The sequence below is a fragment of the Oncorhynchus masou genome, chromosome 22 (genome assembly GCF_036934945.1).
Source record: "Oncorhynchus masou masou isolate Uvic2021 chromosome 22, UVic_Omas_1.1, whole genome shotgun sequence".
NCBI lineage: Eukaryota > Metazoa > Chordata > Actinopteri > Salmoniformes > Salmonidae > Oncorhynchus > Oncorhynchus masou.
In genome coordinates, this window is record NC_088233.1 from 47,621,152 (window position 1) to 47,637,427 (window position 16,276).

General features: G+C 42.9%; 1 protein-coding gene across 1 annotated transcript in view; it reads right to left on the minus strand.

Annotated features, from left to right (window-relative positions):
* Positions 1-14,647, minus strand: part of swap70b (switching B cell complex subunit SWAP70b) — a 30,389-nt gene extending 15,742 nt beyond the window's left edge. The window contains exons 1-4 of the mRNA XM_064930382.1: positions 14,456-14,647; positions 6,738-6,878; positions 2,674-2,847; positions 34-261 (exon numbers count right to left, since the gene is read on the minus strand). Of these exons, the coding sequence (XP_064786454.1) occupies positions 34-261; positions 2,674-2,847; positions 6,738-6,878; positions 14,456-14,551 (639 nt within the window). The 5' untranslated portion in view covers positions 14,552-14,647. The remainder of the gene's footprint in view (positions 1-33; positions 262-2,673; positions 2,848-6,737; positions 6,879-14,455) is intronic.
* Between the last annotated feature and the right edge of the window lie 1,629 nt (positions 14,648-16,276).

Below are 16,276 nucleotides of genomic sequence, written 5' to 3' on the forward strand. Positions count from 1 at the left end.
AGGCATGGAGATCTAAATGGCTCTGAGGCCGACCTGTTTGAATACGTCAAGGATGAGCTCGTGGAAGACCTCGGTGATGCCCATAGAGAGGGTCTGGCGGTCCATGCCCTTGCTGAACGTGCCAGTGCCCACCAGGGTGATTATCTCCCAGGCACTCAGGCACTGCTGCTTGGTGCAAAGCTCAAGTTTGTAGTCCTCGAAGCGCTCCTCCACCCAGCTGCCACCCATGGCCTCTGTCAGCTTGCGCAGGAAGTACTCGATCTGAGGGGGGGGGGGGGGGGTTGGGAAGAGACACAGGTGAGTACACAGACATACGTCAGCACGCACGGGCACGCTTATTGTGTTACGTAGGTGGGTGGACTTGCACGAATCCTTGGCTTATGCGAGCCGGTGCGGCTCATAGGACAGGAGCAGCGGCATGGATCCCAATAACTACTACTACTACCACCACCACCACCACTACTACTTCAGGTCCTCTCCAAATACTACCGCTGCACCATCGAGAGCGTCCCGGAATTGCTACGTTCCCGACCGCAAGGCCCTCCATTGGGTGGTGAAGATGGCCCAGTACATTAATAGGACGGCGCTCCCACCCATCCAGGACATCTTGAGGAAGCCCCGCAGCATCATCAAGGAACCAACACACCCAAGGCCACGAGCCGTTTACTCCCTTACCTTACAGGCAGACGGTGTCGGAGGATGAGGACTGATACCAACAGGCTCTACCTACAAGCCATCCGACTGCTGAACACTTGAACTGGACTGACCACCTGCTCTGGTTCTCCACACCTTAGCACACAAGCGCACACACATCACAACTGCTGCTACCATACTATTATTGGGATTTCTAAATAGTGCACAATTTAAAATCACTTGCTCCCCCAATTCCCCCTTCCCCAAAACACGTGCAAAGAAATTGTGCCTTCCTGTGTTATACTTATGCTAAAATGTTTACTCTAGTCAGCCATTTACTTCATGTTCGTATTCTTATCTTTTATGATTTCTTATTGTTGTTGCATTGTCGAGAAGCCCCACGCTCTTCTAAATTTATATCAACATCATAGCTCAGACAGTAGGAAGCTCTCATCCATTTATATGCAGGTGATAGTCTTATACTCAGCTGGCCCCTCCCCAGATTTTGTGTTAAATGCTCTACAACAAAGCTTTCTTAGTGTCCAAAAGCTTTCTCTGCCTTTAGCCTTGTTCTGAACAACTCCAAAACAAAAGGTCATGTGGTTTGGTAAGAAGAATGCCCCTCTTCCCACAGGTGTGATTACTACCTCTGAGGATTTAAAGCTTGATGTAGTCACCTCATACAAGTACTTGGGAGTATGGCTAGACGGTACACTGTCCTTCTCTCAGCACATATCAAACCTGCAGGCTAAAGTTAAATATAGATTTGGTTTCCTCTATCGTAATCGGCCCCATTTCACCTCAGCTGCCAAACTAACCCTGATTCAGATGACAATCCTCACCATACGAAATGTATAGATTGGCAGGTAAGGGTGCTCTCGAGCGGCTAGATGTTCTTTCCCATTCAGCCATCAGATTTGCCACCAATGCTCCTTATAGGACACATCACTGCACTCTATACTCTTCTGTAAACTGGTCATCTCTGTATACCAGTCGCAAGACCCACTGGTTGTTGCTTAGTTATAAAACCCTCTTAGGCCTCACTCCCTCCTATCTGGCATATCTACTGCAGCCCTCATCCTCCACATACAACACCCGTTCTGCCAGTCACATTTTGTTAAAGGTCCCCAAAGCACACACATCCCTGGGTCGCTCCTCTTTTCATTTTGCTGCAGCTAGCGACGAACGAGTGGCAACAAACACTCAAACTGTACAGTTTTATCTCAATCTCTTCATTCAAAGACTCAAATCACGTCTCTACCTTCTTGCCCTTTGTTCTGCTGTCTGTGCCCAATAGTGTTCGTACCATGTTGTGTTGCTACCATGTTGTCGTCATGTTGTGTTGCAACCATGCTGTTGTCACCATCCTATGTTGTCGTCTTAGGTCTGTCTTTATGTAGTGTAGTGTTATGGTGTCTCACCTGTCGTGATGTGTGTATTGTCCTATATTAATTTATATCTTTTTTTCTTATCCCAGCCCCCGCAGGAGGACGTTTGGTAGGCCGTCATTGTAAATAATTATTTGTTCTCAACTGACCGGCCTAGTTAAATTAAATTAATAAATAAAATAAAAACAGGAAGTTCCTAACTTCCTTTTCTATGAGAACGGATTGGGAGTGGCGAGGGTGTTTCTCCAAAACGGTATGCAAAATGCAACAGTGGATCAGAACAATACTTCTTTACCCATAACCCACTCCCTTCTTCTGTAGTCCACTGTGACAGGAGGTAGAGGTTTCATTGATGTGCACTACGGAGCACGAAAATAATGTTGTATCATGAGTTTGACTAATTAGCTTTACAACTGATGACTGATGTAGCTGGTAATGATCAACCCAGATGTTGCACAAAGTGAGGTTTGTGTCAGGGCTAATTGTGCCAGCATCAGAGCCCTGGTCATGTTCATTAGGACACGCGCCAAAAATGTTTTTAAACATTTTGCAAAAGAAAACAGAAATGAGCGTTTATTGGACAGTGCCTGGCCGTTTCAGTCCTTTTTCTTCCATTGGGTGCCTAATGAACACGACCCCTGTCCAATCTTACCTCCTCAGTGACTATGGCCAGTGGGTATTTGTCTTCGGACAGGAAGTTGAAGATGCACCAGATCTTGAAGGCGTCTTCATCCGAGATGAGGAGGTGTGTCCTGTTGAGGTTCTTCCGAGCACACAGGGTCCAGCACATTCTGTTAAAGTCCTGCCGATTAAAGTTGTCCTGGACCTGAAATCAGGCAACATTTCTCAGTTCACTTGGCTGGAGACAGACATTTTTCATCTGAGGAAAAAACACAAATTAGACAATAGGCTGGTCCTGTACTCAGGACATCTTCAATGTTCTCTTTATGCCACACTATCATTCATTTAAAAGTCCAAAAATGGATTGCGGGTTGCCCCTTTAACTCAAATTCGACAACAGAAAGGGAGGAAAACCCTTGAAAAGAGTACAATCAGTGCTGTAGAGGGGAAATGTTTTCTTCCAGCAGTGAATGAACATACACTGGCGTTTCCATGGGAACTCTTGGCAAGCGTTCTGCAGAATCATGTAGATTAGCAGCACCCACAGTGGCACTGGACTAGAAGACTGTTCTAACACAGGACATCCTGACACCACATTCGCATTAACCATTCGACTCATCTGCATAAACGGAGCAGTCATGCTAAAACACAACAGAGAGATGGGCCTGATATTGACGATCAGCCATCTAAAAATAGCAAGAGATAACCAGCAGATAGACAGAGATACTATCGAAATGCAAGCTGCATGTCTCATCATCATCATCAGGAGCCTGGACATCTTAAGGAGTGTGTAAAACATCCTCCTTAATGAATAGATGGACATATAACCACAACAATGGCATACATTCATACATTTCTATCATTGTTGAGTAATCTGTTGGATAGTTTCACAGTAACACCAGTGCGGTTAGCAGGTAGAGGCGGAGGGAGGAGCAGTAGAAAAGTTGTGAAAGTTGGATTGGTATGAACTAGCAGCTCTCACTCTGTCCTCACAATGTCATGTCATTGCTCGGCTCGTTCTCACGCCGTACTAGCCGGTCCAGCCTGAGGCAGTGGCTCCCTTTCCCTCTGCCTCAATCCCTGCCATTCTCCCACTCTCTGCACATCAACAATGGGGGGCTTTGTCATGGCCCCTCCAGCACCCAGCGATGCCTCTCCACTGCCGATACACGTGTTCATTAGTATTCTCTGCAGTGGAACATCCTAAGTGGTTTACAAACAGTCTTATCACTGTCCTTGGGTCCTCCAGGAGGCTGAAACATCCTATCGTTAAATTATCACACCACACAGAGATGCCCGTTTATATACGGAAGTCAAAAGGAAAAAAAAGAGGGAACAAATGTAATTGTGAAATTAAATGACAAAAAAAAAGTACATCTATCAAAAATATGATAGCGCCAATGGATTACTCGATCATGAAAGCTGGATCGAAATATGTTGAGGTCTAGGCAAAGGCTATGCCTATAACTGGTAAAGGGACATTAGTTGAATCATCATACTAACTTCGCAAACAAAGCAGAATGACACGGTGAAAAACGTCATCAGCATACTATAAATACAGAATTATACAGAAGCAAGACATGAAATTAGGAAATAATTCTGCCACAGCAGCCTTAAAATGTTGAATAAAAGCCTTGAACTATTTTGGTGCACTTGATGTTTGTGTAGCCTTGCTTTCTTTCATTCCCCTTCTGACATCAGAGCGCCCAATGAACAATGCATTCCAGGTTTCTACAGGGTTAGTCGACTAGAAGGAATGCGGTGCTCCACATAGTGAGCGACCGCAGAGGTCCACATGGGAGAATGGGGAATTCTGTGGAACAGTCAGCGATGGACTTGATTGTCTCTCTGGCTGAGTCATGGTCATTGTCTGACAAGTGGAGTGAGTCAGTGAGGAAGAGAGTCACACACACACACAACCTTTAGGGTGGAGTATCCCTGGGGAGTGGGGGCAGTGCACCCAACCTGTGTGGTAGGGTCATAGCCACTTGGGTGGGTGGGTGGGGGGGGCTCTTGACATTTGTCTATGTCATACATTGGTTCCTGAAACCTTGTCTAAGTACTTGAGCAATGAGAACTTGAGGAAGTGACAGAAGAGAATATAGTGCTACATCGGATACGACGTAGATACGATGCTCATTGTATGTGGCAGGGCTTGCAGATGATAAAGGATTACATAGGTGTTCCTTTTGTCCAGGTGGGAAAGGGCAGTGTGTAGTGCAATTGAGATTGCGTCATTATGCAAATTGGAGTGGGTCTAGGGTTTCCGGCATGATGGCGTTGATGTGAGCCATGACCAGCTTTTCAAAGTACTTCATGGCTACCGACGTGAGCGCTACGGGGCAGAAATCATTTAGGCAGGGAACTATGGTGGTCTGTTTGAAACATGTTGGTATTACAGACTCGGTCAGGGGGAGGTTGAAAATGTCAGTGAAGACACATGCCAGTTGATCCGCGTATGTTTTGAGTACACGTCCTGGTAATCCTTCTGGCCCCGCGACTTTGTGAATGTTAACCTGTTTAAAAGTCTTGCTCACATCCACTACGGAGAACATGATCACACAGTCATCTGGAACAGGTGGTGCTCTCATGCATAATTCAATGTTGCTTGCCTCAAAGCGAGCATAAAAGGAATTTAGCTCGTCTGGTAGGCTCGAGAGGCAGGGCTTCCCTTCGTAGTCCGTAATATTTTTCAAGCACTGCCACATCCAACGAGCATCAAAGCCAGAGTAGTAGGATTCAATCTTAGTCCTGTATCGACGCTTTGCCTGTTTGATGGATCGTCTGAGGGCATAGCAGGATTTCTTATAAGCGTCCAGATTAGTGGTGGCTGAATCATGTTATGGGAATGCTTGTAATCGTTAAGGACTAGGGTGTTTTTCCAGGATAAAAAAATAAAAAACTGCTTTCCACCAGATACCGGGAGATGAATTCACCTTTCAGCAGAACAATAACCTAAAACCCAAGGACAAATCTACACTGGAGTTGCTTACTAAGAAGACAATGAATGTTCCTGAGTGGCAGAGATAGTTTTTAATTAAATCTGCTTCAAAATCTATGTCAAGACTTGAAAATGGATGTCTAACAATGACCAACAACTAATTTGACAGAGCTTGAAGAATCCTGAAAAGAATAAATGGGCAAATCCAGGTGTGGAAAGCTGTTACAACGTTTCCCAGAGAGACTTATTTGTAATCGCTGCCAAAGGTGATTCTAACATGTCTAATGGGGTTGAATACATATCTAATCAAGAGGTTGCTCAGGCAAAAATCTAGTTTAGCTTTAAAAAACAAATACAAAAACAGATTTGAACACAAATATAAACACAAAATGTAAAAGGTGTTGGTTCCATGTTTCATGAGCTAAAATAAAAGATCACGGAAAATTCCTATCAGCACAAAAAGCTTCTTTTGCTCAAATTTTCTGCACAAATATGTTTACATCCCTGTTAATGAGCATTTCTCCTTTGCCAGTGAAGCTGATTAAACAGCATGAGCATTACACAGGTGCACCTTGTGCTGGGGACAATAAGAGTCCACTAAAATATGTGATTGTGTCAAAACACAATGCCAAAGATGTCTCAAGTTTTGAGGGAGAGTGCAATTGGCATGCTGACTGCCAAGCCCCTCCACGTCCAGCTGATTCACCTCCGGGATCGTCCACGGTGGTGCTGAGGAGTATTTCCGTCTATAATAAAGCCATGTGGGGAAAAACTAATTCTGATTGGCTAGGCCTGGCTCTCCAGTTGGTGGACCTGGCTCCCAAGTGGGTGGGCCTGGCTCCCAAGTGGGTGGGCCTATACCCTCCCAGACCCACCCATGGCTGTCCCCTTGACCAGTCATGTGAAATCCATAGATTATGGTCTAATTAATGTATTTCAATTCACTGAATTCCTTATATGAACTCTAACTCTTAGAAATTGTTGCGTGTTGCATTTATATTTGTTCAGTTTTTTGAATGTAATAACTTGTTGTTCTTGTTTAAAACTGTTCTTTACTTTGTCATGTATTTGTATGTTTTATGTAGACCCCAGGAAGAGTAGCTGCTGCATGTGCAATTGGTGATCCTAATAAAACTACTATATGTGGGGCTCACCTTGTCCAAAATGAACTTGTTCAAGTAGGGCATATAGCCCTGTGTAGAGACGGGGCCTTCGTCGTCATCTTTGAAGTGCTCCTCAAGGGCCACTGGGTCATGGGGGATCCTCATCACAGTGCACAAGTTATGAGAGAGCACCTGCAATGGGTGAAAATTATTATTATTAAATTAATTTTGTCATTGTTTTGTTGGGGGGGGTTTACAAGTACCATATACAACTATTATAAACATGAAGTAGTGAGTCTCCACCCCAAACTTCCCATCCCATCCCCTAGGCAACCAGAGGAAAAAAAACTCCCCATACAATTCCTTCCCCGTGGGCCTGAAAGCAAAGACATTTGTATACATGTATTACGCTTTATAGATTGTTTGTATGTGTTGGGCTGAGATTATTCTTTACAGAGTCAAGTTTATTTGTCACTACTTATTAACATCTAAGAGCTGATAAATATATGTTCAATCCAGCAACAACGCTTAATTAACATGCCTCTCCCTCTACGTAGTGAGTCAGTTGAACACGTCGGTCACTGGAAGGGTTCTAGTCAACTACACCTGACCTCACTTGAGGCACTGATGGCCTGAGTAGAAAAGGAAACTATTGATTTATCCCATCAGAGTCTGTGACAGTGCCCTAAATGATTTCAGCACTAGGATACAAATACCTTTAAGTGCCCTTCTCACAAAGACAGTCCTCAACTTCGAGTGTTCTGTACAATGCATTATGCCATTTTTTAAAAACTTAAGATATACTGTACCAAACACCTTAATTTGATGATAAAAAACATCTAAATGAATTACAAATTTCTTGCATCACAGACTAATTGTGAGGATTTTGAGGAAGTCAAAAAGGCTTCCATGTCTACATTGTCTCATGTGGCACAAACATTAAACCAAACGTGGAATCTGTCAGGAAACAGACCTCCAAGACTGAAATCCCGTTTTTCTCATTAGCAGCAGAAGAACAAAACGTGGCAATCGGCGTATTCAGTGGCTCTTTAATTACAGAGCATTTTCTAAAGTCAAACACACCACCTGCAACTGGACATGGACATTTTTAGAAAATATATGTTTGGCAGAATCGAGAACGAAAATAGTACCGTCATGTTAAGGTTGGTCGAATATTCTTTATGCTACACCAAACAGTACCTAACCTGTAAACTCCCAGTAACGGATAGCAAAAATCTTTGGTTAAATCCAGTGTAACAATCTGTAGCTAGTTCAGACCATGCCATTATAACCACCCATAAACAACAAGCTAAGCACAAACTTGTTGCTTTTTGTACTGTCTGAATGCTACGTCTCGCTTGTCCTATGTTGCTCTGTGTGTGCTCACTGCTTATTGATTGTCTATTGTTTTTAATAACCTGCCCAGGGACTGCGGTTGAAAATTAGCCGGCTGGCTAAAACCGGCACTTTTACTGAAACGTTGATTGATGTGCACTGTCCCTGTAAAAATTTAAAATTGGAGACAAAATATCCACAGGAAAGTATTGTTAACCCGATGTTAACCTTTCTGGTTATAACCATTTTCGGCAAGACAGAACCCCCAAAGGTGGTGGAGTGGAAATCTTTACCAAGGAACACATTCAGTGCTCGGTTGTCTCTACAAAGTCTGTCCCCAAATAATTTGATTTGCTGGTTTAAAGCATTAAACTTTTAAATAGCTCATTTTGCTAGATGTTATCATCCACCATCAGCACCGGCCTGTACCCTAAATGCCCTAAGCTCTCTCCTGGCCCCTTACACCAAGTCTGAATTTGTCCTGCTCGGTGACCCTAAACTGGGACATGCTTAAACCACCTGACCAAGTCCAAAAGCAATGGGACTCCATAAATCTTTCTCAGATTCTTACCAATCCCACAAGGTATGACTCCAAACACATAGAAAAGGCTACTCTCCTTGATGTTATCCTCACAAATAATCCTGACAGGTATCAGTCTGGTGTTTTCTGCAATGACAGTGATCACTGTTTTACAGCCTGTGGCAAAAGGCTCGGCACACGCATACTCAGGCTGACTTGCGCTCGTTCAGGCAAATGAGAAATAAGTGCACTCGGGCTATCCGGGCCAAAGTTATTTACTTTAAGGAGCAGTTCTCTCTATGTGGGTCTAATCCCAAGAAGTTCTAGAAAGCAGTTAAAAACATGGAGAATAAACCCACCCCCTCACAGCTGCCCATGTCCCTTAATAATGTTGATGATGTGGTTGTTAATGACAAGGAGCACCTGGCTGTGCTCTTTAAATCACCACTTCATTAAGTCAGGATTCCTATTTGACCCAGCCATGCCTCTTTGCCTTCCCAACATTTCATCATCTCCCACCCCTTCTAATGTGACTAGCCCCGATGCTTCTCCCTCTTTTTCCCCTGCCCCGCTACAAAGTTTCTCCCTGCAGGCAGTCACTGAGTCCGAGGTGCTAAAGGAGCTTCCTAAACCTGACCCCCAAAAAAACATCTGGGTCAGATGGTTTAGACCCTTTCTTCTTTAAGGTCGCTGCCCCTATCATCACCAAGCCTGTCTCTCATGTCTGGGGAGGTTCCCATTGCTTGGAAGGCAGCCACGATGCATCCTTTATTTAAAGTGGAGAGATCAAGCTGACCCTAAATCTTGTAGGTCCATTTCTATTTTGCCCTGTTTATCAAAAGTGTTAGGAAAACTTGGCTTTCTTGATGTCTATAGTATTCTCTTACTGCAACCTTAAAGGTACTAAATGATGTAACCATTTCCCTTGATTCTAAGCAATGTTGTGCAGCTATTTTTATTGACTTGGCCAAAGCCTTTGATACTGTAGACCATTCCAATCTAATGGGCCGGAATTTGAGTGCTGGTGTCTCAGGGGTCTTTGGCCTGGTTTGCTAAATACCTCTAACACGGAACCCAAACCGGCTGCGTGCGTGCACCATCGTGCATAAATGTATTTTGTCCCCCCCACACCAAACGCGATCACGACACGCAGGTTAAAATATCAAAACACACTGAACCATTCCATTAATTTGGGGACAGGTCGAAAAGCATTAAACCTTTATGTCAATTTAGCTAGCTAGCTTGCTAGCTAATTTGTCCTATTTAGCTGGCTTGCTGTTGGTAGCTAATTTGCCCTGGGATATAACATTGAGTTGTTATTTTACCTGAAATGCACAAGGTCCTCTACTCCGACAATTAATCCACACATAAAACGGTCAACCGAATCGTTTCTAGTAATTTCTCCCCCTTCTCGGCCTTTTCTTCTCTTGACTTTATATTGGCCACTTTCATAAATTAGGTGCATTACCACCACCGACCTCGTTCGTCTTTCAGTCACCCACGTGGGTATAACCAATGAGGAGATGGCACGTGGGTACCTGCTTCTATAAACCAATGAGAAAATGGGAGAGGCAGGACTTGCAGCGCGATCTGCGTCACAAATAGAACTGACTTCTATTTTAGCCCTTGGCAATGCAGACGCTCGTTGGCACACGTGAGCAGTGTGGGTGCAATAATATAACAATATAGATTTCTACATTTATTTTGTAGTCAGCCTGTAAGAGCGCAGTGTATAAAATTATAACATCTACTGTCTCAGCCACTGCCTGTCACCAAGGGAGTACCCAAAGGCTCGATCCTAGGCCCCATGCTCTTCTTAATTTACATCAGCAACATAGCTCAGGCAGTAAGATGATAATACTCAGCTGGCCCCCCTTTGTGTTAAAGACACTACAACAAGCTCTCTACCCTTAACCTTGTTCTGAACAACTCCAAAACAAAAGGTCATGTGGTTTGGTAAGAAGAATGCCCCTCTTCCCACAGGTGTGATTACTACCTCTGAGGGTTTAAAGCTTGATGTAGTCACCTCATACACGTATTTGGGAGTATGGCTAGACGGTACACTGTCCTTCTTTCAGCACATTTCAAAGCTGCAGGCTAAAGTGAAATCTAGACTTGGTTTCCTCTATCGTAATCACTCCTCTTTCACCTCAGCTGCCAAACTAACCCTGATTCAGATGACAATCTAGACCGGCAGGTAAGGGTGCTCTCGAGCGGCTAGATGTTCTTTCCCGTCGGCAATCAGATTTGCCACCAATGCTCCTTATAGGACACATCACTGCACTCTATATTCATCTGTAAATTGGTCATCTCTGTATACCCGTCACAAGACCCACTGGTTGATGTTTATTTATAAAACCCTATTAGGTCTCACTTCCCCCTATCTGGGATACCTACTGCAGCCCTCATCCTCCACATACAACACCCGTTCTGACAGTCACATTCTGTTAAAGGTCCCCAGAGCACACACATCCCTCAAACCGGACTGTTCTCTCTTAATTCAAAGACTCAATTATGGACACTCTCTACGCTAGTAGATCGTTTTTAGAGAGCTGGTTCAGGGCACCTAGGTAAAGTTAGTTATCACATCTACTCCCGCTCCCTCTCTCTGGCGTACGTTGTCACCAGTGTAAATTGCAGCGCACTTGTGGTTAGCCATCTCTTTGAAAATAACTTGTGTTAAACATTGTTGCATTTAAAGTGGAACTGAAAGAATTTTAGCGACATTAAATCTTATTAAAATCTGGTTATAGACACCCCCAGGAAGAATGACACTTTTTTATTTTACATTTTCTGACCAGCAACCACTTAGATTTCATTTATACATTTTCAGAAATTCTTAGAATGTTTGAGAATGACGTAGACTAAGGAGTGTGAAAATGATATAGTAATATAGAGTGGGAAAGCAGCCTTGCCTTTGGCCAATTAATAGACACTTCAGTAAATACAACCGAATAAAAACATCTGTCTTGTCCAGGACCGGTGTCTACACAGACCGATGCGCTTTAGCTAATCAGAGCTACAGTAGGCCTTTATACAAACAAGACATTTGCTACACGGGCCTGCCATCATTCACTTTGAATGGGACTGTGTGTTTACAGGCAATTAGTTACAACAGCGTGACTTTAGATCCTTAGAACGCATTCACCAAATGGCACAAAATACACCTGAATGGATTTCTGCAAATATGTAAACACCACAGGAGTGCTCCTACATTTGGAAACTTTTTTTATTACCTTTATTTAACTAGGCAAGTCAGTTATGAACAAATTCTTATTTTCAATTACAGCCTAGGAACAGTGGGTTAATTGCCTGTTCAGGGGCAGAACGACAGATTTGTACCTTGTCAGCTCAGGGATTTGAACGTGAAACCTTTCGGTTAGTAGTCCAACGCTCGAACCACTAGGCTACCATGCCACCCCAGTCCTATTGAGCCAACAACCATTAAAAATTTTGTCTCTTTCTCCCTCAGTTATGCACATCAACAACTAATGCTAGCCAGAGCAAGATTAGCAAAAATCTAACGAAGGAACATTAGATAAACCCTCTCAAACTTTTTCAGCTAGTTGGCCGTCAAAATTACACTGATAAATAATGGGGAATGGTAGCCTCCTCGTCCTTCTGCAGCTTGCCTGCCAATGCATGCTTGTCCCAACCAAGCACCCAAGCTAACTGGCTAAAGCTGGCTAGTTTACTATCTAGCTACTCCCAAAAACAAATGAGAGAACACCTCACTCTGACCATTTTACTCATCGTAGCAGAGCTGGTTAGGCTGAATACATGTTATCTAGAGCGTTCTTGATGAATTACTAACTGGATAAAAGTCGTTCCAGTTCTTGCTAGTTGACCAAATAACACCTGCATCTCTACCTGTGTATAGCCACCAAGAAATTATATGAGGGGAAATAGTCAGTCCCTCACCCATTCCGCCAATGGCATGACATCCTCCTAGCAGCTAGCTAGCTATGTAGCTAATGTTAGGCTCCGGGTTTTTAGCTTGCTACATAAATAGATGTTTTTTTTGTTGCCTGTTTTTGTCCAGAATATTGAGTCATTGAAAGTGAAACAGTGCATCCCAAATGGAGGTAGCAAAAATGTACCAGGCCAGCTGTGATTTACAACCTGATAGCAATATTTTTTGGACTACCAAGAAATGTATTGGTGAATTATATTAATCATGCATTGAACTGCATCCATCTATTCTGCCAACAACGCCTTAACGTTCCATGATGTACACTGAGTCAAATAAAACTTGTTTTTAAATCCTCGTATAAAATTGGTTTTGTAGCATAAATTGGGAATTTGATATTTATGACTGATATGATTGTTTCATATCTGCCAAGTAATTAAAACACTGTCAGTTCCACTTTAATTAGGTCACCGGTTACTTTGTGTGCTTAAACATGAAGAAAAAAACTGCAATAGGAAGTAATAGTTGTACATTTCAATTGGGAAATGCTTAATTGTTGTGTTTTTGTATTATTATTATTATTATTATTTCTGAGTTTACAGACTGCTTATCCTTTAACATCATGCAGTGTGACTGCCGTCTTTCCATCGGCCCTACACAGTGGCGTATTGGTGCCTGGAGAAGTAGATATGCCAAAAAGTTCCCAAACAGCCTGAGCAGTGAAGGAAAGATGTGTGGAAAATGTTTTCCTATGGTTTACAAGTTTTCCAATCGATTATTCAGATTTTCACTCAAAATCACACTTTTTAAAATAGAAAAAATACCAAAATGTGACGGTCTAAGTCCACAACAATGCTTAAACCACATCAATCTGATTGGGTGGGCCTGTCAGGGCCTGGCTCCCCAGTGGGTGGGCATCTGTCCACCCAGGCCCATCCATGTCTACGCCCCTCATGCATACATCCCATGATGACAATTGCGCATCACAAATAGCCTACTAACCAACACTTTGGACTAAAAGCTTTTATAATACCTAGTTTGCATTTACTGGTAGATATAAGTTGAAACGTATTTCCTATCCTACCAGCTACCAATGTCATTCTTCTGTGAGCTGCTCCATGCCAAAACCAGTTGAGCGCTGCATGCACACTCTTGCTGCCTGCTAATGATTTTCTGCTAAAACTAGGCAGTGTGCGCAGCGCGCATGATAATTACAATCGCAAACTACTTTGTGCATGACTTCTCTATTGTACTACATAATTGATTCATCGTATACCCCCACTACTTTACTTTGATACACATCGGTAGGTATTACAAAGTGGGTATAGGGTTTATACCTGCATATACCCTCCACTACCCTCCACTACACTACACTACAAAAAAGTGCACTCTCCTTCACGAGTACGACGCTATATTACGGTTGCTCTCACACACTGAAGCCCGAAAGGTTCGCCACTGCGCAAACATGTCTACAATATATATAAAGACTGTTAAGATACTTTATTAATGTTTCAAGAAAGGAGTGTGTATATTTGGCCGGTTTCCAGTAGTACAACACTGCTTTCCTGTGTTTATTTTGTCTCAAAGTATTTCGACCAGCTAGCTGAAGGACAAACCACACAGACAACCGATAAGAGTACATTTAAAATTTAACTTCATTCTACATTCTAGCTTGTAAGGAACATTTACACGATTTGGCAGGCATTCGTTTCAGGCTGTATATAAGCTACCAATGAATTGTGTATTACAGCCTGATTAATCAGACTACCACCGGATCTGAGCTGTAACAGACTGGTTTGGGCGAAAATTAAATAATCCCAAACTCATCCTCTACGACTAGTAAAAGGGTCCGTCCAAAATCAGATGGCCTTCACTTTGAAGCCAACTTCTCTGTTCAGGACGAGTTTCCTGCTTGAGCATGTCAACATTGTTTAGTCAAATAATGAAAACGACGTGCCTGGGTTTGTTTAACAAAAAACACAGTATATAAATATACTTCCATACCTTTAACTGCGACTTGGACACTTTCCCGCTTTTGTCCACGTCCAACGCTGTGAAAGCATGCCATATTGACTTTAAAAGTTCGTCCCGTAGTGCCATTGCGCTTGCAACTTGGTTGACTGCAGCAGTTAGTATATGGGAAAGTTGATCATACTGGGACACAACGAGACAGTCAGTCACCTGACAAGCTCCACAGCAATGTCATGAAAATGCTTGCTTGTAGCACCGCTCAGCGCCGAGGGAGAGCGCAAACGTTTCTTCTTCTTCGGTGAAACTCTCCGCGGCTGGCATCCAATATGTAACATTACCGAGCCAAATTGAACTATAGTATAAATCCATTACACTTTGTGATACAACATGGGAAAGGGGAAACAGGAAACATTTGAATATATAACCAATTAACCCGACACTCATTAAATCGCAACACCTTACTTCACTATTTTAATAACCCTATCCAGCCCAGCCCAGCATATGTATCAGTCAGGTCTTTTGCGGGTATTTTAACGTTTTTTCTAGTATTAGGCATCACGGAGTTAAGGATTCATTGTTATAAAACGCTTCATATTATCTGGATACTTAATTATTTATATAAAAAAATAATGCTAACCATTTTCCCTTTTCTTTAAGAAAGGGTATGGCATACCCTCACTCAATTTGAGCCCTGGTTTTAACCAAGCTGTAAAGACTGCATGGTGACAGTATTGGAGGATTTGGCTCTACTGACATATACTGGCTATGCTGACAATTACATCTATATGGATAACATAATTGCGTCTGTTAAACAGGTTTGCCTATCATTTTTTTCACATGAAGAAATACGCTCCCGCTTGTTAGTGAAGTCAAATAAAAATTAAGACGATTGTTGAAATTAATTACTTTCGGGACCATTTTCATTACGCCGCAGCGGTTCGAAAGCTGGTGTCTGCCCGTTGGCCTTTTCAGTCGAGTTTCTCTTGCACTCTCTCTCCACATTAATTTTATTGAATATTTATTTAACTAGGCAAGTCAGTTACGAACACATTCTTATTTTCAATGACGGCCTAGGAACAGTGGGTTAACTGCCTTGTTCAGGGGCAGAACGACAGATTTTTACATTGTCAGCTCGGGGAGTCGATCTAGCAACCTTTCGGTTACTGGCCCAACGCTCTAACAACTAGGCTACCTGCCGCCTAATTAATAAGATAATGCTTTTAAAAAAAGTGTCTCTTTGACATTGTAATATATTTGGTCTCCAGTCTATGGGCTACATAAAACACACAAGCTACATCATTTATATTAAATGAATTTGGATGGAGCGTTGATGGCGCGCCGTAGCGTTGGGTCTCTCCAAAAGACCATTGGAGAGGCACGCTGGCCATGGACAAGCTAAATATTTTGTGCACTGCTTATCATAGGGCCGCATCAGCGCTCATCTATAGCCCTAATGCCACTGGGTGTTGTTGGAGATGCGTCTTGGACAGTTTAGATCGGGAAATGCCGCCCTCGTCAAACTGCCACTCTAGCAGGCTGCCCAATCCTGCCTAATGGGCAGGCCGGCCGTGGGGCCTAATCATATAATTATATTTAGAATCCCTATTAATTCAATGGTATCTCTTTGGGCCTAATCATAAATATTTGTCCTTTAACACTCCATGTTTTCACCTGATTGTCAAACAATCACTTCAGAGGGCTCCTTTACTAGGCTACCCGCACACGTTCATCCACTCACAACATACTGCACTGCAAGCCTCCGAACAAAGTGGTGAAAGAAAATAGACATCTGTTACACAAAACACAAAAAAAGTGTAAAGACATTTGGCGAGTGTCGTTAGGCCAGAATTAATG